Genomic DNA, 23,384 nt, shown 5'->3' with positions numbered 1-23,384 from the left:
TTGGTCCTCATGGACGGAGGAGAGGAAGCCTGAGATCAACCCGGAGACAGAGAGATCTAATTATTGGAGGTTGTGTGAACGTGCCCACGAGGCTGAGGTATGTAAAACGACAGAGTGCAAGCGGCTGAGCTGGGTCGCTTGGCGGTGGTTTGGCTGCTGTGGGAATATCATGTCTGGAGGAAAATCTCTCCAAACAGAATTAATCGGATGGATTCATTTGTGGTTCTGGATTCATGGTGAACTGATTCTTTGGCGTAACTGAAGAACTGCCATGATGTCTACATTTATAAACGGATAAAGAACACAACTAACCATGAATTTGAAATGTATATCCATAGCATGTATATACCAATATATATACCAATCTGGCGGTCTGTTTAATCTGTAAAAACTTACCATTTTTACCTCTGCTTGTCAGTGCCACTACTGCCTTGTGTCAGTATCACTGCCTGTTCTTTCAGCCCCACCACCACCCCAGCATCCACCGGTAGGCTCTGACAGGGGTTTAAGATATTTGCTCATCACTCCTCAATATCTCTATGCAAACATAATCTTTGGGGAGTGATGAGGTTGGAGCCCAGACGCCAAACTCTGCTTGTGTTCTGCTGATGTAATAATTTTAAAACATGAGTTGTCTGACTGGACTAAGGTAAACATACTACAAGAAGTTTTTAACTGATTATGAAACAGTCTCACTTTAATAATGACGCCTCTGTATGACCTTCATAAGCAGCCAGGCCACCAATAAGGAGAGTGGCTATTTTTATATAGTTTTTCTGGCTGCCCCCCAGGCCAAATTTTCCTTGAAATCACATTAAACTATCTATAGCATCCAGACCACAAGAGCCTGTGTTTACATTTTCCCAGGCAAAGTTCAAATGAGTAGCATATTAATCGGTTTAAAAGAAGTAAGAAGACTTTTTTCTTTTAAAAATTTGTTTTTGACATTGTATTTTATGGTTATTATGGTGGAAACACTAGTAGTTTTTTTTATCCCCAAGGGCCCCAAAATCAACAGAATATAAAACTTCTTTGTAGCTGCTTTAACTTGTAACGTTCATTAGTACAAATTAAGTGAAAGAAATGCCAACATCACACTGTGGACTTATGGTCATAGGGAACCTGTCAATAACAAAAGGCTGTACTGTATTAAAGAAAGATAAAAGCCCTTATAATGAACAAAACCAACAAAAAAGTCAAAGCTAATAAAACGAGATCAAAGACAAAGTGGATTTTAAACCACATACAGAGATCACATGCAGTCGCCATGGTGAGCAAACTAAAAATGATTTCAAATCCCAAGTTAATTAAGACTGAGCACAGGGTGTATAGATCAAAGTGTTATGTACAAGTCATTAGCATGTGGCTGCTAACATCATAAAAATGAGAGTGGCCTTGTCTCCATTAAGGGCCTAATGGGTTGTGTTTGAGCCACAGCTGGTGTCTGCTGTGAACATCAACTAGTTTCTGACCTGATCACACGCTGCGCTGCTGTTTACACACTGGTTTATCAGCGTTAAATCAGCCAGAGAGTCAGACATGATGGTGGTTTCCCGGTCTCTCACAGTAATCTCAACAAGCATCTATAAGAATGAAGGAACAGCTACGCATATCAGCTCTTAACATATGTAACTGTGAACGTATCTGTCAGAGGATGCGAGAGAGCTTCCTTCATCATCGAGGTTTAAGAAGCAGCACACACAATAAAGATGGGGAAGCTTAGATAGTCTCAAGGGAAGAGATTGATTGTACTCTGCACACATCTGTCACAACCAAGCAACACACTCTTTTTCTTACGATCTGTAAAACAGGAAAGGAAAGAATAGATAATGACAGGACAGGACAGGGCAGGACAGGAGAGAAAAGGAAAGGAAAGGAAAGCAAAGGACAGGAAAGAGAAGAAAGGAAAGATAAAGACAGAAAATGAAAGGAATGGAAAGGTAAAGACAGAAGGAAAACAAAGGAAAGATAAAGACATGTAACTGAACTAGGGTTGTAAATTGTAAGAACTTTCCTTCAATGATCACTGGTAACATTAATAATTTATAAACTGAAAAATAAAAATCTTGCTTATACAAAACAATACCATTAATTTCCCCTTCAATCAAAGCTTTATTTGAACAGCAACATATTGTATATTCTCTGGCCTGAATATTAAACACATGTACTTGAATATCAGATAATATGTGAAGCGTGCTCATGAAAATCATCTGTTATATTTCAGATCCTTATCGATAGAAGAGCAATTAAAATTGACTTGATCGACTAATTAATCGATCATCGATTAATCTTTATCATCCCTACTCTGAACACATCTGGCAAAGGATGTGTGAGAACTTTCTTTATCTGTGAGGTATAAGAAAGAACACACACAATAAAGACGGGGAAGCTTAGATAGTCTCGAGGGAGGAGATTCATAGTACTCTGCACACATCTGTCACAACCAAGCAACACACTCTTTTCCTTACAATCTGTAAAACACATACACAGACACAAAAACACATTAACCAGCCTGTGTGCCCTCTTACAGTCCTCAGAACGCAGGGCGATGATACGTCAACCTTCCTCCTGATAGCTGTCTGCTCTGCCGTGTGTTTCTCTCGCCTGCTTATTTGGGCCTGTCCTCACCTCCATCTATCAGAGCTGGAGGAAACCCATCTTATTTCACTCCGCTGCAAAATGACTTTATCACCGCGAGGAAATGAGAGATGAAGGGGGAGACGAGAGAGAGGGAGAGGAAGGATCGGGGGGAAAGACGGAGGCTCGTATCTGGTTAACAGAGGATTGGAGGACAATTTAGGATTAGTGCATGACCTCCACTCTCAAGACAAATTGGAAATCAGACACACACATACAAATGAGCAAGTCAGTTTATATCAAGTGACACACAGTAATACAAAGCTTAACGTGTAGATGATTATACAGATAAAATTTTGACATAAACAGTAAAAAAAAGTTAATTTGGAGAGACAATGATGCTCTGAGTGTGAAATACAGCTGATGTGCTGTGAATATTTATGGTATATATATAGGAGGAGAAGAGAGGAGAGAAAGAATAAAGAAGAGAAAAGGAGAGAAAACAGAAGAAAACTAGAGAGGGGGAGGAAAACAGAGAGCAGGAAAATGAAATGAAAATGAGAGGAGAGGAGAGGAGAGGAGAGGAGAGGAGAGGAGAGGAGAGGAGAGGAGAGGAGAGGAGAGGAGAGGAGAGGAGAGGAGAAACTGACAGGATGAAGAGGGGGAGTAAGAGTCAGGGAGGAGAAGCGAACAGAAGAGTGTAGGGTAAAAGAGTTTTATCCATCTATTTAAAGCTTGAGTGAGCAGCATTGGCGGTTAAACCAGCCAATCAATTGTAATGCAGGAGCACTGCAGCACACTCTCGCCACCTTTTCTTTCACTTCCCTCAATATGAGTCTCTCATCTCCCTTTTATTCCCGTCTCTTCTTCTCCCTAATCTTAAGTATGACTTTATTCTCATCCATGCGTGTACGTGTGAATAAGTCAATATGCATGAGCAATATAACTTGACATGCCTTATTGCATATCCATTCATTCCAAAGTGCCAAGTAAAACTTCTTTTCACACTCTAAGCCACATTTCTACCTTGAAAATGTTATTGATTTATGTAAATGAGCCAGGTTGTCTGCTGCTGATAAGGCGTCGCCAAATGAATGAGTGTAAAGGATTCGTGCCTGCATGTGTGTGTGTGTGTGTGTGTGTGAAGTTAAGTATTATGATTCCTCATCAGACACTGGGAAGACGCAGTGCTTTGAAACTGGCAGCTGATAAGGGAGGAAGAAACAACAAGGAGCAACCCGTGTGTGTGTTCTCTATAATGTTACAGTTACGGTCTGTGAGCTCGAGCAACACTTCCGCACACAGACACCGCTACCAATTTGTCTAGCCATTGTCCTTGTCCATATGTAAGCTTGACTGATGACCCCTGGGTGCTGGGTTACCCGTCTGTAGGGGTGAGACAGATGGAAGAGTTGGCAGAGCTGTAGCTGAGGGGTAGCAAGGGTACAAGACAACAGCGGATCATTAACAAATGAACACAAATGTCCTTAGCCTGAATTTAAGTTACACTTCTCGAAGTGTGAAACTGACACAATTTGTTGCTGGCTGTTGTTATTTAGATGTACACGCGATTTTGTGGTATGAAATCTTTAAATGAATGGATTTCTCAGTTAACTGAATGTGGCTCTCAAAGAATATGAGCAGCAGTGAGGATTAGAGAACTGTACAGTAAGAGTAACTACAGCAATGACTATAAATATATAGTTTTCAAAATTAATCCACACCACAACTATAACGACAACAACAGTGATGAACGATATAATTGGGATCACTTTCAGAGTGAGTTGACAAGGTGTGGCCTAAATCTCACTACATGCTTCTATAATGTAATATTAAAGTGCAATTTACACATAAAAAAGTCATCGTACTTGAGAGATATTCCCGCTTCGCTTTGTGCTCCCTAATTTGGCTTCGCCTGCTTTGCTGGGGGCCAAAGAGCTGCTTAACAGTGAAACGATCAGAGCCATTTTTTGCAGCAAATACTTAAATCTATGATGAGAGTGTTCCGGACTGAAATTTAGTGAACCTTCTGGTTTTCTTTTCATTTCTCTGCACATAGTAAAGCAGTAAGAGGTCCATATCCATTGTCCTAAGCTGCAGCTGGAGTATGCAATGCATGATTGGGACCACTGTTTACAGAACAGTATCATTTTTCATGTGGACGGCCCTTAACACATACATGAGCATCAAATCTTAAGTTAAAAATGCCAAAAATTTGACAGACAATGGTGCCTGTAGACTCTGTGATAGAAACAATCTTAGAAGTTAATTGCACCTCACATGGGTTTAACAGTAGCGCCATCATTAGAGGGGTAACTGATCCAAGCAGAGTCATGACACAATGAGGGATTTTGGTCCTAAATTTCTGACGCTGTCACAACGTTGATGCAGCCTTTGGTCTCTGGCTCTAAATTGGCTGCTGGTGGAGGGTGATCTTGAGCCACGGCTTTTGACTGACGACCAGTGATTTCATCATGTTTCTCTCATGGTTGTCAACTTCCGTCTGAATTTGAATGGACCATTAGGAGGAGGTTAGGGTGGCGACGGGCCACTGTGGCAGCAAGCAGTTTTAACTGTGTTAACAAAGTGAAGCTGATGTCAATCAGCTAATACAAATATGACTTCAGTGCTCTGCATGAACTTAAGCTATATTACATTTAAACTTATGTTCCATTTGTGAATAAAATGTGCTGGAGCTCAGTACCAAGATATATGAGAGAGTGCTACAGCTTTACTGATTTAAATTCATAGCTATAATCGACCCAATAATGAACCCATCACGCATGAATGCAAAAACTTGATGCGTCTTAAAGACTCTGTAAAACCAAATGCACTATAGTCCTCTAACCATGTAATTTAGGGTGTTATGTACACACTGTTAAACAGATATCAGTCATCAAAGTTTTTGTTCACTTTCTTGTATTATGTTAAGTAGGCTCAGAGATTCATTCCAAAAAATACACAATTAATTCCATAATTTTCATCATAAAAAAATCCATGTGAGTTGCTATGTGGGTGTAACAAAACTTCTCTTCTTCTGCTGCTGCAGCTTCTCTTTGATTCGGAGCCAACTCAACGACGGTGAGCTGAAGCCATAATATGACTACTTTAACACAAACTGTGATTTAATCTGGCCAAAATCAATATTGGTTTAAGTTTACGCCAGATTTAGAACATTTTTCCCACTTTACTTTGCTGTTACAGAGCCTTTATCGATGGGGAACTGAGGCTGCTGTCTTTGCTTTCTTCACAGCCGCAAAACTCCATTGAACAAAATAGTCATTTTCCTCCACAAGACACGGGAGCTGCTGGTCTAACGCTGCCTCGATATGCCACAATTAACATTAGTTCAGATCCAAACAAATGTGTTAAAACACTGAAGTCACAGTGAAGTGAAACAATAACACTAACTAACTAATAAACCCAAACTTGTAAAATGAGTGTGGAGGTTGTAAGGAGAACAAAGATGGCTGCTTCAGTTTTCCCATTGAAAAATGCTGTATGAAAGCAAAGCAGAGTAATGAACATCTTCTAAATATAGTGTATGCTTGATTGTTTTTTTAGGTGGTTCTTTGTTTAGGTGGCTGAAACACGTTTTGCTGCTGCCCGCGTCCACAGCAGCGCATTACTTAGCCTCCGTGCTGGGACTCCTGCCAGCTGCCAATCAAATGCTCTTGAAAAATGGTCTTAACAGCAAGATTAGGTATTTCTGGACACACTTTTCTGATTGTTGTAAACTTTTATTTTCATTCAGATTTTTTGTGGATGCTTAATGAGAAACTAAACTTTGATATCATATGTGAATTTTTACTATTTCAACCCAAGTTTTCAGAGGCTTTAATGTTGTGAAAACTTGTTTTTGTAGTTCCCTGTTTCCTTCCAAGGGACTACACTATCTCTATTAAATAGACAAATAAATAAAATAACTCATTTGCCAATACATTGATGCAAAAGTGTTCCCATCTGTTTATATTCAGTATAATCTCTTTATGTGCAGTATTTGCAGCTCTAATATTTTTTTAATTGTACATTAAAATCAACACTGCATTGTAACCATTTGACAGCTGTCTTGACTTAAATACCTATTTACTGCGTAAAGTTGTAAAACTTTTACAATCTGACTTTCATAATCTGTTAACATGGACACCTTGTGGCTGCTGTACATTTCACTGCTGTACATTTCACTGCTGTGTTGCTGCATGCTTTGACAACTCTGCTGTTGCTGCAAGCCCAGCATCAACCCAGCCACCATCTGGTCAGATCTGCTTTTATATACTGGGGGGGCGGGGGGGCAGAGGGGGGATCAATATACCCCTTGGTTGGTAGCTCATGCTCAGCGAGCACAGCAAGTACATAAAAGAAAATATATTCCCTGCTGAAATCAAAACTTGTGCTGGATCTTAGGAAAAAAAAAAAAAAATACAAAAAAGCTTCATCTGACTGAACATGAAGATCAAAGTCATCTTCATAAAGCTCATGTCCCTGCATACTGTTTATGTGTGTATATTTATAAGGCATCCATAAGCTTGCTGTGTACATGTAAAGGAATATATTTACATACAATTCTTTCAATTTGTCTTATTATCTATGTAGTGGTTACAAGTCACAAGTCTGTCTTGTCACCAGTTCTCCCCATCTTACTCATCTTACTCATGTCTCAGCCATCACGGCTTTGTTCCTCTGTGTTTGTAGGTTTGGCAGCGTTACAATAAACCTACTGCCATTCCACCCCGGCTGTTGCCACAGTTACAGTGCTTTCATGTGTACTTTGTGCGTCTATTCCCCCGACTGTAGATGAAGCAGGTTCATATATTGACTTCCATCACCTCCCTCCCTCCAAGTCCACAGCTCAGTGCCCGCAGGGAGCCACAGGGCAAACACAGCCAGGCAGAGGTGATCTGGAAACATACTGTTGGCATAAGAAAATTAAGAGACCTTTTCTTATTCAGCTTAGCGCTTCTCTATAGATTAAAGTTCAATAAAAGAAATATGAAAACCTGCTTTTTCATGACATTAAATAAGTTGTTTCATTTCTGATGCAGCAGTCATTTCATTTGTGTAAATGTTTCAAACACTGGATGTTTGACTTTGGAATGAAAATTCTTCCTCATGACAGATTAACTGGTTTATACAGTTGACCTACAAGTGTCACAAAATACCCAAGTGTAGTTCTTTTCATCATATCTGTTAGACTGCATGTCCAACAGTATGTTTCTTTCTCATCCCCTTGATTACTGAGGAAACTTGTAGCAAAGACTGAAGGTCGTAGGACATGGCAGTCTTTCTCATCCCATGGTGAAAAACTGATGCTGCTGTGTCATTCCCTTCAGCCTCTCAGACTGATGCACAAGGTACCCTTCAGCAGCTACATGAGACGCTGCCAGAAAGCCTTTTTAACACATGATTGATGGTGTAAAATGGTCACAGTTTGGTAGGTTTGGGCAACAAAACTACTTGGTTAGATTTAGTAAAAGATCATGTTAAGATGGGGTTAAAATCTATGTTATGTTACGTATGGCATGTGATGTACGAAACAAGCTGCAATGCAAAAATCACATAACACAAATCACATGATGCACGGTTTTGGTTTTAACTTACAACTGCCATTATATGGACATGGTTCAGGTTTAGAAAGTCAGACAACAAGCAGAAAACGATAATCTGTAAATAATGTCACATGGCAGTGGTTATAAATGTTGGTAATACTTTTTTTCTGTTTATTATTCCAGTTTTGTATAGTAAGTGTTCTTAAAATACCTCTGTACTATGTGAAGTATGTCCTCATAATACAGTCAAGAGTCCCTGTCCATGCTTTATTATATTTATGTTTAACACCAGGGTATTAAGAAATCCCAATTGTATGATTTTCAGTACCATAATAAATACAGACATTTCTCTTTCTATTGAACTGATTCATAGATAATGTATTGAGGTGATGTATTGTAATGCATAACATGCACCAACAGAAGTCAGTCTCTGTACTGGTGGACAAGGCAAAGATGATGGCTAGGGAATAAAGACAGAAGTATTTTCTCGCTGATAAAGTATAATGAGTGTGTAACTTAAGCTGAGTGCAAGAGAGAGCGAGTGGCGGAGAGTGATGGTAAATGCACGCTGAGCAGAGGTGAGCAGTGAAGTTGTCACTCTGGCAGTAAATGTACAGTGTAGGTTTCTGTTTGCCAGTGAATAAAGGCTGCAGCTTCTCAAGACTGAAGAAAAGCTCCTGCTGGAATAGAGTTACTATGATGATCAGCTTTGCCCACTTTGAGGGAGTACTGCCCGCAGGGGAGTAAACTCAAGGTGAGCTATTTTACACAGTTTTTAGATACATACTGCCATAATACTGTAGACTGAAGGTATATAAAAAAAATAGATACTGCCCAAGCCTCCCAACCCACTATATATATACTTTTTATCCCATGAAGAAAGCCTGGTGCATCTCATACAGCTGTGGGTTTAGAAAGAAGTACACTGAAAGCCTGCATCTTATACAGCCTCTAAAAGGTAACTTGAGTATCTGTATGAATCACCAAGGAGGGCAACAAAATGTAGGGATTTAATGACTTGAGAACGAGAACGGGCTGGACATGGATGCCAGCACCCTTCAAAAACAACTAATTATTTGGAGTAATTGTAGACAGCAGATAGCCATTAAAACACAATCAGTGCATCCTTTGTTCGAATGGATACTCTCAATGGGATACTGTAGGAGAATTTCAGTGTGCAATACCGTGTAACATACAAGGTCATGGTTTTGATCCATGCCTTCAGAGGGGAAATGGAGAATCAGCCTACAGTAACTAAACTGAATCACTGCTGACCGCATTAGTGTCAGTGTTGCTGTATCATTGCACCATTATTTATTAAGGCAAGCTTCGAGTATGGTAGTTTATTGTCTACATCGTGCAAAAAAACCCCTCTTTTAAAGTTACTGGATGATCCAACCCTGAACATGTCTTCCAGCCATTTAATTGCTGCACCATTTCCAAGTGGATTCCTGGCAGAAAAGCACATTGTACTTGAAGCTGTAAAATTTTATTACAATTAAAGTTGACAGTAAATTGCCCCACTCATCCACTTTTTGTCTCCTCAAGAATTTTCCTCCCTCATTTTTACCCTTAATGTTCCTTAAGAGACAGGAAAAAGTGGCTCGAGAAGAGAAGGGTGAGATAAAACACTCTTCCTGTGTCCTCTAACGCTGGACAGAGGCCAGAACGGAGTGCAGTGATTGGATAATAAAGATAGTCAGAGTCCAATAGAAGAGGCCACATTGCCAACAAGCCCTGTCAAAGAGTAGAGGGTGACCTCAAATTAATTGCTGCTGAGCCGGACATAGGTCAGCAGGCAGTTTTTGTAATCTGCGAGGATGGGTGTGTGTGCTTCTTTATCGACACTGTGCTCTTTTGCTCTCCATTGTTTGCTCTCCCCTGCTACTGTTTCTAATAGCAAATAAACAAGTTGGAAATTAAATAAACAAGAGCTTCAACAACCATTCCCAAAGGACAAATTCTCATCTGTTATTAGAAAAATGAGCATCACTTGCAGGCTTTGATAAACTAATTAAAAAGGTGTTTCGTGTCTTTTACCTAGGGGCTACCGAGAAAAACAAGAGACGGAGAGCCGGAGAACAGAAAGACAAACAGATCAGGAGGAGATAAAATCAGATTCTCACTCTGCTTTGTGAACGTTCCTCAGGGTCTGACTGTTTGGCCTGCGAGAGGCACTGGAGCGAGGGATGACAGAGAGGAATGATGGAGGGATGAAAGCACAGAGAGGGCCTCTGGGAGGATGCAGTGATAGAATGGATTCACCATCCATAAAATTAATTATTGAAAACATGGGCAAATCATATTATTGTGGATGTAACTGAGGAACGGAGAAGATAAACAGGCTGTTTCAGTTTGAATGTCAGGGAAGAAACCACAGTGGCTTAAGAGAGAAAAATATCTGGAGAGAGAGGGAGAGGCTATTGACTATCGCTTACAAACTGAATATTCATCACTGCCACACAACCATTACATACACAGCGGCACATGCACACTCACACTTTATTGTGGAAAAAATCCTGAAAGCAGAGGTTTTGTGAGGCCGTTGCTGGCAGCAAAGCATTTTTTTAAAGGAACGCTATGAAAGCAAATAATCAAACAGTCTTTGAAGACAACTTCAAAGCGAGGAAGCAAAGATGCATTTAAGGACAACACGCAAACATGAGAACGTTAATTTCAAGTGGAAGTTGCTAATTGTCACAGTCCAAATAAAGTTACACATAACCTGTTCTGCTTGAGGTGTGTTTACAATTTTAACCATCATCACAGGGAAGTGAGAGGGCAAAAATAAAATGCATGAAATTGGTTTGTTTGGAAGGAACGCGCACACACTCAGAGAAACACACACAATGGCTGATGGAGTTACGGGAGTCTCCAAATGACGTCACTGGCTCAAGATGGCAGAGCTCGTATGCAGGATGTTTTGGCCTCTTTTTTGCACAGTGGGAGAAAGTTAAGACGTCTCGTCCATCTTTATTTATAGTCAACTGTTGAAACACTGTCAATTCTCACTGCACCCACACAATTTGTGAATTTCTTTCTGTGTCTTTCTAGTGACTTTGCATTAAACCTCTTAAATACCCTCTGTTGTCTGTCTGAGAGTTGGGATCAAGAGCATTGCAATTATATTAATGCCTTTTTATTAGTTTGGAAATTTTCTTTTCCTATCTTATTTGCTGATGACACCAGTATGATCCTATCACATACCTCTTTACACACTCTAATAAATAATACAAATGAGGAATTGGTGAGATGGTTTCAACTGAACAAGCTCTCATTAAATATTAAAAAGTCAAATACCATAATATTTGCAGGAACGGGCAGGAGATATGAAAAAGGTTGTTAGAGTGCATCCTCATGATGAGAGATGTTAGTGTCAGTAGGGGGAAAAGAAATTTCTCAAGTTTCCGACACTCCTTTTTAGGAATCTTCGTTGATGAGAAGTTAAATTGGAAAAAACATAAATTTTACTCATAGCAAAACTGTGAAGTCACTGGGGATCATCAGCAAACTACAAAGTTTTGTAAATGCTTCTTGTTTATTAACTTTATATTATTCCATGATTTATCCTTATTTGATTTATGATTATAATATTGCTTGGGTAAATACATGTCTCACCAATCTTCATAAACTTTATTTGCTGCACGATTTGTAAGACTTGCAACTTTTTCAGACTCTGCAGAGGCGTCAGCTCCTCTGTTCAGAAAACTTAATATTCTTTCAGTGTGTGACATAAATATTCATCAGATATGTGTTTCTACATAAATATATTTTTTTTGCCTTTTTCTTTAGCATCATCCTTTTGTTACGTGCATGTGTTTCTTCTTTGTATGTGGTTGTTGGTATGTTTAGCTGTGTTTGCAACCGTGTGCAGGAAAAGTCCTATTTTACTCATTCAAGATTTCTTTTAACACTCACACAATGTCAAGTGGTCTGTTTTCTTCTGCTTTAAAAAAGGATTCCTGAGGCTTTTAACTGACCATGTGTTGTTGCCAGACGAGGAGTTTGTGTCAGCTTGACCTTTAGTCATTTTCAGGAGAGGTCACAGTGAAAGACTGCACGCTTGACTTACAGGCGGATTCTTCAGCTCATTGACACGCTGTGATCTCTTCCTCTTCAGTCCTCACACACACACACACACACACACACACACACACACGCACACACACACGCACACACACACACACACACACACACACACACACACACACACACACACACACAGGTGGATGACAGATCTGGCCTCTTGCCTCACCTTCAGTGTCAGGGATAATTAAATGTTTTTGCAGTGTCCTAGACTGAGGCATTCATTAATCTGAAACTGAGGCGCGTGTGTGTGAGTGTGAATGAGTAGATCAGAGCCCTCTGTCTCCTCTACTTTCATCTACTTCACTCTACAAGCTCTACATCCACAACTGTTGGTGGTGGTATTGTGAGTGTTGCTGAAAAAGTATCCTAACAGGAGTTCCTGATAAAACACACCAAACCTCTGTGAGTCCATTAGATCATCTGTTTGCCTAAAGCACTGACAAACAGGAGAGAGACCAGATGCTATTCACTTTATCTACAGTTAAAAAAAAAAACTTTTTTAATCTCTTCATCCAGTACACTTTTTCTAAAAGGCAAAATCCATGTGATGAACTGAACACATTATGCCCCTAGCAAGACTATTACACCACACAGTGACTCATAGCATACAGTAGACGAGGGAAGAATGGACAGCTCATACAATATGTAATTCAAAATGTCACATTTTGCTCCATTTAAAGGGAAAATTCGTTAGATTTGTTTACCCACATAGCAAGTGAGGGGTCAACACCAGTGCCTCGCTCACATTTCAACATAAGCTGCGTGAGATTTCTGTCTTTCACAATTCTGACATGTTCACTCTTTTTCAGAAAACATTCACTCCCAATCAAAAGGGTTTTGTATGTTTTCATTTAAATCTCTGAATTGCAGCTTTCTATGAGAGCAAAATACTGGCTGAAAACTGAAAGAGATGGAGCTTTACGGCGTTCGAACGGACACAGGTTTCATCAGAGATGACATCAAAACAAGAAAACCTGTAAATAACCAAAAATAACCAAACCTTCACCATCGACTCCAATTCTTTGTTTGAACTGACTCAAGTACACAAGGACGTATCGGGAAAGCAATGCCATTCATTCGGGCTCAGTCTCACAGCAGCACAATATGGCTGCGGCTCTTTTTGTCGATTTATCTTGGCTTTGATTACTGTGGATTACTGTATGTTACCATGCAGCTTATCTCCCCCTGAATTAGATCAAAACACGTGTAATTGGTTTTGTAATTACCTAACGAGCAGAGCACAATATGTGCATCAGTCACATTTCAAATTGCATTTAATTTACCAATTGGTTCCCAATTAGTTTTCCATTTGCCAACGCTGTTATCATTTTAGCAGCACTCTGGAGCCTTGTTGTGGTAAAATTTATCAGCACTGTAGTGTAACGAGAACGCTCATTGGCTGTCACTCTTAACTTGATTATCTCTGGAAATAAAGAACTCTGTTCTGCCGTCGTCAAAGTTTTATGGGTGTGTCATGTCAACAAGTTCAGGTGAGTGGACATGAGAGCCTTGTTAAGTCATAAGGTGTGTTTTTCACCAAGACCAGTTCCCATGAAGGACATGTAAAAGAGATAACCATTCAAAATCTGCTGGTGTCTACATTGATATGCTTATGGTGATGTCATTTGTTGGAGTATCTTCAAATGCTTCATATCCCTAAAATCTGTATAATCTAAGTGAAAATGTTATATGAGTGAATAAAACATAAAGAACTGATAAGTTTTGAAATTGTCATAAACAAAAAAATACAATCAATATTGTTTTTCATCAAAGTTTAGTGAATAAACACACAAAAAATTATCCAAAAGATTTCTAGATTTTACTTTTTTTTTTTTAGATATGCTAATTTTTATAAACATAGTGCAAAGGTGATTTGACAATTTCCTCTGTAGTAGAAATACTGTATTTTTACAGTGCCACATTTCTCTTATTGTGATATAATTTCTTAGATTATTTAAATGCTTTATATCCCTCAAATATATACAAATTAAATAAAAACTACTGACTATTTCTCTCATTCTGTCTTTGACGTGAACAACTGACCTGCTTCCCTGACCTACCTCACAGCGCCACCTTGTACTGTCACAATGTTTTGTAAACAGCATCATGAAGGGCAAACAACATGATGCTGCAAAAGACTGAAGCTTTAGCTTTCTGCTGCAAAAAGACTGATTGCACTAGCTATTATGGTTTTCATTTTAGATCAGTTTAAACAGGATTATGATATCCTGATACCAGAGGGGCCACCTGAGAGAGACTGGTTTTCAGAGGATTAATTTATCCATTTTATATTTATTATTCACCAATTTATTTATTTGGCTATTTGTGAAACACCATAACTGGTCTCTTTTTTGTTTAAATATTTCTGTTGCAATATTATCAAATCAAATAGAAGTCAAGAAAGTGTTTTAGCTAAAAAATAAATAAGGAGGTCCCTCCCATCCTTGTAAGTCCCATACTGGTTTGTTACACATTTTAAACAGATTAATAATGCATAGTTATAAAATATTCTTTAAGATGATGACTAAATGTTTTAAACCTCTGCATTTTCAATTAATAAAGCTAAATGATCAATCTAAAAACAAGATATTGACATACATGAACATTTGCATTCTTGAGTCAGATCAAAATTTAGCCAGTTCAAAAACAAAAACTTTGAGACATCATCAAAAAAAGACCAAAAGAAAAAGAAGTGAACACATGTTCCATGTACTTTCGATTAAACTGTGTTTTATGTCTCTCTGGTTACTGAGAAGAGGTGATTTAAATGAATTTGATGTTACCTTTGGTAATCTCAAACAAACAATACTACAGAGGATTTCAGCCCACTACACCCACATGAGCTTGTGAAATTCTGCTAAGCTGCAGCACAAACATCAGAACTGACAGGTATGCTACTGTGTTCTGAAGAGCCCACTTGCTACATCTCACTTTACATTTTTCATGTTAGCCTGCACTAACAGACCATGATGTTAGTACTAAAGCTAACCCTGGAAATAGCTCCGTGTTACTGACGGGGCTAGCTTTGATCATCCTGTGTGCATTAGCTATGCTCTATCTGGTTCAGACGATGAGCTGTGAGCTCGGTTATCTCTCTCTTCCATACTGACATCACTGCACACAACCTGAGACGGGGTGGAGAACTAATTGTGCTAAACACTGCTGTATTATACCCACTGTTTTACGGGATCCGCAGCAGAGACAGCGGAGCAGAATAATTTGTGCTCACTGTTAAGTAATGCAACAATCTGTCGTGGAACATCAATGACTGGATATCAATGCATTTATTTCTCATTAAACCTGGTTATCAGGAATGATATGACTGTGGATCTCACTGTTATAAGACAAATAGATCAGCACTGAGATCATTATACCCCAACAACCCTGTATATCAGGTCTAAATCTGATTACCCAAATCCACAAGAACACTATGGCTGCTGTATCAATCAACTTTTGGCTGCATGCTATTTCTTCCATTCAATAAAAGAAAACCTCGCCACCCTGATGAAAGTGATGTTGCCTGAACTCACCGTCCTGTACTGTCCTCTTGGCTGAGCTAGAGTGAGTTGTGGTCATTGAGTCTCCATATCTGCCAGGTTCGGTCTCTCGATCTAAAAGATAAAAAAAAAAAATGCTTAGCTTAGCTTAAGCTTATCATATGCTTAGCTTTTTCAGTTGGAAGAAAAGATCAATGCCACCATTATGTGTTGGCAGATAGGAGCCAGGAGTCAATTTACTTAGGTGTTATTGGACATGACAAGTAAAGGCAGGAAAGCTGGGAGAGACTGGGGAAGACATGCAGTAAAGGGCCACGGGCTGGAATCAAACTCTGACAATGACTCGGTGCCATCATGTGTGCTCCACCAAATGAGCTACCAGGATTCCCTGCGTGGCTCTGCAAGTTCAAAAACATGTCTAAAAGCACTTTTAAAATGGAAATGACATGAAAAATGTCCATTCAGCCTTTTTACAGCACGTCCCTGGTTATATTGTGTACTGTAACACAATGTAGAAATCCTATCATATTTTATGTGTGCCATCCCATCAATCAATCTTCAACTTTTAGCGGCCCAGAGATAAGATTCAGATGTTAGTTAGCATGCAAACAGCATGGTTACACGTTAGGTTAATCACTTTTCAGTGTTCAAATCCAATTCCTTGCAACATCACGTCACACTTGCCTATCCTCTTTCACTTGGAAATACGTCACAGTACAGACGCTACATACTCTGGAAATAATGTTTCATCTGGGCTTTAAAATTCTCTAATATATAAATAAAATAAAAACAATAGAATCATCAGCATACATCTGTAAACCAGTTTCTGTGCAGCATTCAGAAATGTCATTAACATATGAACTACACAACAAAGCTTCAAGCACAAATCATTGTGGTACACCCATTGTACTTTCACTAGCCTATAGCTATAACTTTGTTGGCCAGAACATACTGCTAGGTGACAGAAATACTCATCTAACACGTCCTAATGGCTGCCCAGAAGCAGTGACTAGTAATCCAAGCTGAAACAGCCTTTGTTCTCCCTGCATCAAGTGATTTCACAACAGCATTTTGTAGCATTAGAACTCAGCTCTCTCAGTCAATCTAGCACATACTGAGTAATTTATTGCTTCAATTGATTACATTTACCATCAACACTGACTGGACAAAAGTGCCAAATTTTCCCTCTAATGCACAGACATGTGAGTGACATAAATTCTTTATTCTAAAGTAATCAATCAGTAAGAGTATTTCCCACAATGTTGGTGTTGTTTTTAGGTCCCCAGCTTCACAATCCAAAAACAAGCATATTTTGATGAAGTACTTTAAATCTCCTGAAAGACAATGTGAAATCCCAAGCCAGACTCGGTGGCGCTGCAAAGTGACACAAACATAATTTTTCTTGTCTGAAAGGAATAATCACAGCAGCATCATTACTGAACACAAAAACAAGTAGACCCAGCCAAGGGAAAGCAAAGTACTGAACCTATCCATCTCGATACAAAAACGATAATCCATCCTCTCTCCTACACACACACACACACACACACACACTGCCTGCAGTACAACATCCCATATGGAAGCAGGCCAGTGGTGGCAGAGCCTCAGGGAGGGAGCAGAGCAGCCAAACACTGAGGTACAGGGAGTTTGTCATGTCTGTCTGTAGGCTGTGACATTAACACCCTGAGATGATTAACTCCCAAACTCATCCATCTCCAGTATTTATTAGCGAGCGAGGCCTTTTTTGAGCAACGGCTGACCATGGATTGATATAATGACCAGGAAAATATAAGGAGATGTGTATGTGTGTGTGTGTGTTGTGGGACAAAGTTAGTCCAACTTTGTTTTTTGTCAGCATGCTGTATTCATTATTCTTCCACTCTTTCCTTTCTCTTCTCTTTGCCAGACCTCTGTTCCCCTCATTATTGGATGACTTTCTTATCTCCGAGTTATCCTCTCTGCAAGCAATCTCTCTCAAGTGTTCTCTGTAGGCCTCATGTCTGCATATCTTTGTATCTCCCTCTGTCTCCCTCCATGTCCCCCGAGACTCTCTGATGCCACTGTCACTTTCACATGCTGGCATTTAGCCTGAGGGCTCCTGCTATGATCGCTAGCAACGGCTGTCTGCTCACATCCTCTGAATTTTATTTATCCCAATTTACGATGATCACTGGAGGTTGTATTCGCTATGGGGCACAAAGAGCAGAATCAAAACACATACACACACACATGCAACACACAAATTCAGTCTTCTCTGTATGTGATCTACTGTTGTGTGTATCTCCCCTTGAAAACAGCCTGTTCAGCACCGTTCACACACTGCAGTCCATTGATTCACAGCTTCATTTTGCTTTGAGCTTGTTGTTGGTTTTGGCTCTGTGTTTCTAGGCTGGAAGCGTAGGGCAGCAGCAATTCACACTGCTCTGTGTGTCCGCCAACATTTCCCCTTTCTTGTACTGTTTTTTACACCAAAACAAGTGACCAACTCCCCACTACAACCTGCTGAAAGTCACCAATTGACCCTTTTCCCCCATGCTTGTTTTTTTCTGACATGAGCTGGAAAGCTGAGACTCTACTCATGTCTGTGCATGACAGCAGAGAGACAAAGGTTTTGAATTTTTGTTGCATCCCGGGTTTGTATTTTCAGGTATCTGCTTTATTCTACTGTTTCATGGTCGTACTGCTGATGAAAGCAAAATTTTCCTGAGTTTGCTGATTCATAATAACAAAATAACGGGGGACATTTGTTGTGAAAACTTTACAGGGAATGAAATGTTTAACCACTGTTTTACAGACGCTGGACAAAAGACTAATGTGTTAAATACACACTTTCAAGCGAGTGCAAACTCCACTGTGCTGTGCTGATGTAGCAGGAGTTCTGCACAGGTCCAGTTTTGCAAACCTGCAAAGCTGATTATCCAGTATCTCCAAGTCAAATCTGCAACCGCCCAGAACCATTTATATAAGTCCAGCGACCCGACCCACACCCATGATTAAACACACATCAGCTGTCACTTGGTTTTGATCCATCCTGCACGTGGCTGAATGTCCCCATGAGCAGTGTTTCTGAAGCATTTCAGCAGCGGAGCATTTGCCCAACTTATTATGTTGACTTGCACAGATTTTGTTGATTTGGTCCTCTTTACTTCCTTTTTGTACCATGTATAAGTAGGTTACGTAGTTAAATGAGGGTCTTTTATTTTGAAAATTGACTGGATTCTTTCTGGTGACTCTATGACTCACTTCCTGCCCGCTCAATCTGCTCTGTGCAAACTGATGCAGCATCCATCAAAAATAGACGTGGTGGTAGAATCACAAGCATTGTGTAGAATGGTAGCGATAAGCTGTGACTGATGCGGCAACGCAGTCGTGTCTGGTGGAATCGAGCCGTCAGATCAGACAGTGATAGGATGGCAAGAAGTGGAGTCAAAGGATGTGTCACATGTTTTCACAATAAAATCCTGACAGCTGATTAGACTTAGAGTGGATTTAAATAAAAATTAAAGCTGCAAGCAGCGTTTTACGGGCCCGAGCACCCCCGCGCCACTCGGGGGGCCGGCGGCCGCGGCCTCGTGGCAGGATTCGCCCCGGGCGAAGAGGCTCTGTGATTGTCACGGCCTTTTGACGTCCCCTTAAGGAATTCGACGTCGCTTCCTGTCGCCGCTAGGTGGCGCTGTGAGTATGTCTCCTCCTTGTCATGTGGATGTGTTCAGACCAGGACTTCTATGACACTTGTGAAGTTTGGTGGGGATCGGACCATGTCTGCCCAAGTTATAGCAATTTCGTGTTTCATGGCGAGACATCAAACTTCGCCACCACCTGACGGCCACACCCTTCAACGAGGGCATAAATCTTTAATGCCTTTTGATCACAATGTTGTCTAGATGGCACACAGTGATTTTGAACCCGTTCTGATCAATCCTGTAGGAGGAGTTCGTCACATTCCAATGCGTGGAAAATGCCAAAAATGGCCGCAAAATTCAAAATGGCCGACTTCCTGTTGGGTTTGGCCAATGGGTCCAAGAGGCTTTTTTGTGCGTCTGGGTGTGATACATATCTGTACCAAGTTTGGTGCATGACGGTGAAACGTGCCGCAGGGGCTGATGTTTAAGGGGTGTGGCCAAGCCATTTGGCCACGCCCATCAACGAAACTCATATCACATGTTCAGACCTGGACCATTAACACACATGTGAAATTTCAGGCAGATATGACCAAGGACAGTGAAGTTCAGGCCACTTTTCTGCGTTTTGGCGAAACATCGACTTCGCCGCGCTCTCGGCGCAACGCCGTTTGACGATACATCATAATCTTCACAATATAGCATTACCAACTTGTTAAGGCCTAGCTGACCAAATATGAGTCAGATATGGTCAACGTGGTGGGAACAGCACGTTAAACTGTAAAAAATGACATTTCCTGTCGCCACCAGGGGGCACTGTGACAATTATGGAATATTTTCATATATGTGTGTTCAGGGCGGGACTATGATCAAACATGTGAAGTTTGGTGCAGATTGGACCTTTTATGGTGTAGTTATAGCAGTTTTGTTTTTCATGGCGAGAAGTCAAAGTTCGCCGCCACCTCACGGCCAGGCACTTTAACGATAGCGCGATCTTTTAACAACTTTTGATCACAAAGTCGTGTAGGTGGTGGCCAGCAATTTTGAAGCCATTCTGATTAATCGTGTAGGAGGAGTTCGTTAAAGTACGACGTGTGAAAATGGCCAAAAATGACCTTAATTTGAAAATACAATTCAAAATGGCCGACTTCCTGTTGGGTTTAGGGGGTCACTCCAAGAGGCTTTTTTGTCCGTCCCGACATGATACATAGGTGTACCAAATTTCGTACGCCTAGGGCAAAGTTAAAGCTGGGGGCTTCGATTTTGAAAAGTGTTAGGGGGCGCCGTTGAGCCATTTTGCCACGCCCCTTTGTAACGACCATAAAATATTGAATTTTTCACAAGACCTGACGAGTGTGCAAAAAACTGGGACTTTTTGAGCACGTTTAGGCCCTCAAAAATGCGACCTTAGGATAAAAGGAAAAATAATAAGAAGAATAATTTTTACAGTTTCAATAGGGTCCTCGCACCGGTTCGGTGCTCGGGCCCTAAATATATATAAATATATATATTTTTTACCCTTTACAGAACTTTTTTGCAGGTTACCCAGTTAGTACCGACCAGATACAAGACTCAGCACAGAGTCAAGCCAAGCAGCACATGTGTATGAAAAAGGAGCAAAAGAGTCACAGAAATAACAGACAAAGGTGAAAAGCCTGCATTGCCTCCACTGGAGAAGGAGTGAAAATTAGCGTGACTACCTGGGAGTCATGTTTCCATCACTGCCGATGAAAACTGGAGCTGATGAATATCGGTGACGTCTGCAGAGTCATTTGACCGGGGAATGAATGCTGATTGTACCCTTTCCCACTGAAGACAAAAGCCAGATGTTAGTGGGTGTCAAATGGTTTTTCGTCCAGTGTTAAAGGGGCTTTAATCATTTCTCTTGGCTGCTGGTTCTTTAGTGCCTCTTCTTCCACACCATTTCTTCTTTTCCATCCTAAATAGAAATTTACCTGCTTTGCTGATACGCTGGCTTCATCCGTTCATTAAATTAACAACAGCATCGGTGTGACTTTGTATTTCCTTCCTCTGTGTCTCAGCAGGCTCCAGGTATCATTGATTACCGCTGTGTGTGTTTATGTGTCTGACTGGTTAATTTACTGCACGCGCCTGAAATCACTGTAGCATGTACGTGTGCGTTTCAGCTGATAGTCCCATTTATGTGTTAAGACGCAACACTGCGAGCCTCACTCCCTCTGAAAGAGCGAGATAAGAGCTGAGCCGAGGGTCATGGATATTGAGTCACTTTTTATGATGTGGCCAACAAGCCATTAAAATCAGAGCGGTAAACAATGTTTAAAGAAACGCCTGGAGAGCGAGGTACAAGCCCTTAGCACATTATACTGAAATGAGATATTTGTTCTCGCACCAGCTCACACTCCATTTAATACACAGACCTTAGGTGCTCGCTGTTGTTTGTTGTCCTATCTGTCTCTTTTCTTATCAGTTTCGCTCTCTTTCAGATTCTTTTAGCTCCTCCAGGCGCAGATCAAAGATGGTTATATGAGAATGTATTAAGAAGCAGTGACAGAGTTAGGGGAGATTAAAGATGGACCGATGAGAAATGGGAGCAGACAGACAGCATATCTTCAGAGAACACTGGCTTAGCGAGTTGGAGAAATAGCTGATGAAATATATAACAACGACGGGCACTCTGCTGGGAAAACACAATGTCACGTCTAATCAGGCTGATTGGCAATTTGGAAGCTCCAGATTTTTTGAGGCTTTGTTTGTGGCTGCTACTGCCAAACCAGAGTGCATCACAAATGACTTCTGTGTCTGCTGCCAAAACTGTTCCCATAGCAACCACTTATTCGCTATGTAATCTAATTAGGCGAACGGACAGCAGTAGTAAACACCTGAAATTAAAATTGTGAACTTAACTTGCATTGTCTTTTCCCTGTGTTTGTCTGTCTTGTCGGTTGTGTCTCTGTGCCAGTTTGACTCTCCTGTGCTCCTCTGGACTGGCTGTGATAATGGGGCACTGGCTGCCATTTGTAATCCTTCCTTTGACTCCGCTCTCTGGATAATGCATTGCAATCACAGCCTCACAAATCTGTTGGGCATGCCCATATACAAGAACCCAGAATGAAATCGCCAGAATACTGATTCTAACATCGGTCTTGCTGACAGTACAACTGTTATCTGCTGCCAAGGACTCTTTCTCCCTTCTCGTCCCTCTGTGTCTCTGTGCTCGGGCTTAAAGGCCTTTTCAGGGCAACTCTCCAAACAGTACAGATGGGACCAAGCAGAAAATAATGCAGATGTAGAGAACCAGTAATAAAAACAATTCACAGTCTTCATCTGGAAGAAGGCTGAGCTGACCTGGAGGACACATGGTCATAACGTGCTGATAAAGTCTGTGTAAAGCAATAATAAATAGTGAATAAATATATAAATAGCAATTATGTCGCACCACAGAAACATGTACTATTAAACACCCAAGTCAAATGATTTAAAAAATTGCCAAACATGTTAAATTAGGTCCAAAAATCGGGAAAAATGAACAGTTTTCTCTTCTCGGGTGATGTTCATGAATTGTGTTTGTGGATGTATGGCTCCAGTGCATCAAGGAGCCATATTTCAGATAATTCCTGAACACAAAAATGGTAAAAAACAAAACAAAACAAAACACTTCAATGGTCTAACACCACAATTCACTACTACATGGTCTTTTCACATCCTTTCAGCAACTATTAGTTGGTTCATGTCATATCAGAGCTTAGTTAAAGGAGTATAAACTGTTTTTAAATTCATGTAAATGACAAATAGTGTAGCTATATAATCAACAACAGACTTCAGCTTGTGTGAAGTGTGTATGAGATTGTTTGACAGCAGGTATTTTCTGCCTCTCTGTAAATGGGAAAAGTAAAATGTCAGGACATGGCTGATATTTTAATGACTACAAGGCAGGCGCTCTCACTCCAGATTGCTTCAGTCAGTCACAGGTGGGTGGAGAGTGAAAGCATCAACCAAAGTGCGTGTTTGTGTGCGTTTTATAAGCTCACTGTTTGTCTGCCCCCCCCCCAAAATAAAAAAAAAAAAAAAAAAAA

At 40.4% G+C, this 23,384-nt stretch overlaps 1 protein-coding gene across 3 annotated transcripts in view; it reads right to left on the bottom strand.

The window, feature by feature from the left end:
* Window positions 1-23,384, bottom strand: part of spock1 (SPARC (osteonectin), cwcv and kazal like domains proteoglycan 1) — a 151,502-nt gene that overhangs the window by 41,744 nt on the left and 86,374 nt on the right. For 2 of the 3 annotated variants that reach the window (XM_084719226.1, XM_084719227.1), the window contains exon 4: window positions 15,743-15,823. The exons of the other annotated variant lie outside the window; for it this stretch is intronic. In XM_084719226.1, coding sequence (XP_084575352.1) covers window positions 15,743-15,823 — 81 coding nt within the window. The remainder of the gene's footprint in view (window positions 1-15,742; window positions 15,824-23,384) is intronic. 3 annotated transcript variants of the gene reach the window in all.

Source organism: Lutjanus erythropterus, chromosome 5 (assembly GCF_056507025.1).
Source record: "Lutjanus erythropterus isolate fLutEry1 chromosome 5, fLutEry1.hap2, whole genome shotgun sequence".
In the NCBI taxonomy this organism is placed as follows: Eukaryota; Metazoa; Chordata; class Actinopteri; order Lutjaniformes; family Lutjanidae; genus Lutjanus; species Lutjanus erythropterus.
The sequence above is the reverse complement of the archived record's forward strand: the minus strand, read 5'-3'. Positions and strand labels throughout refer to the sequence as shown.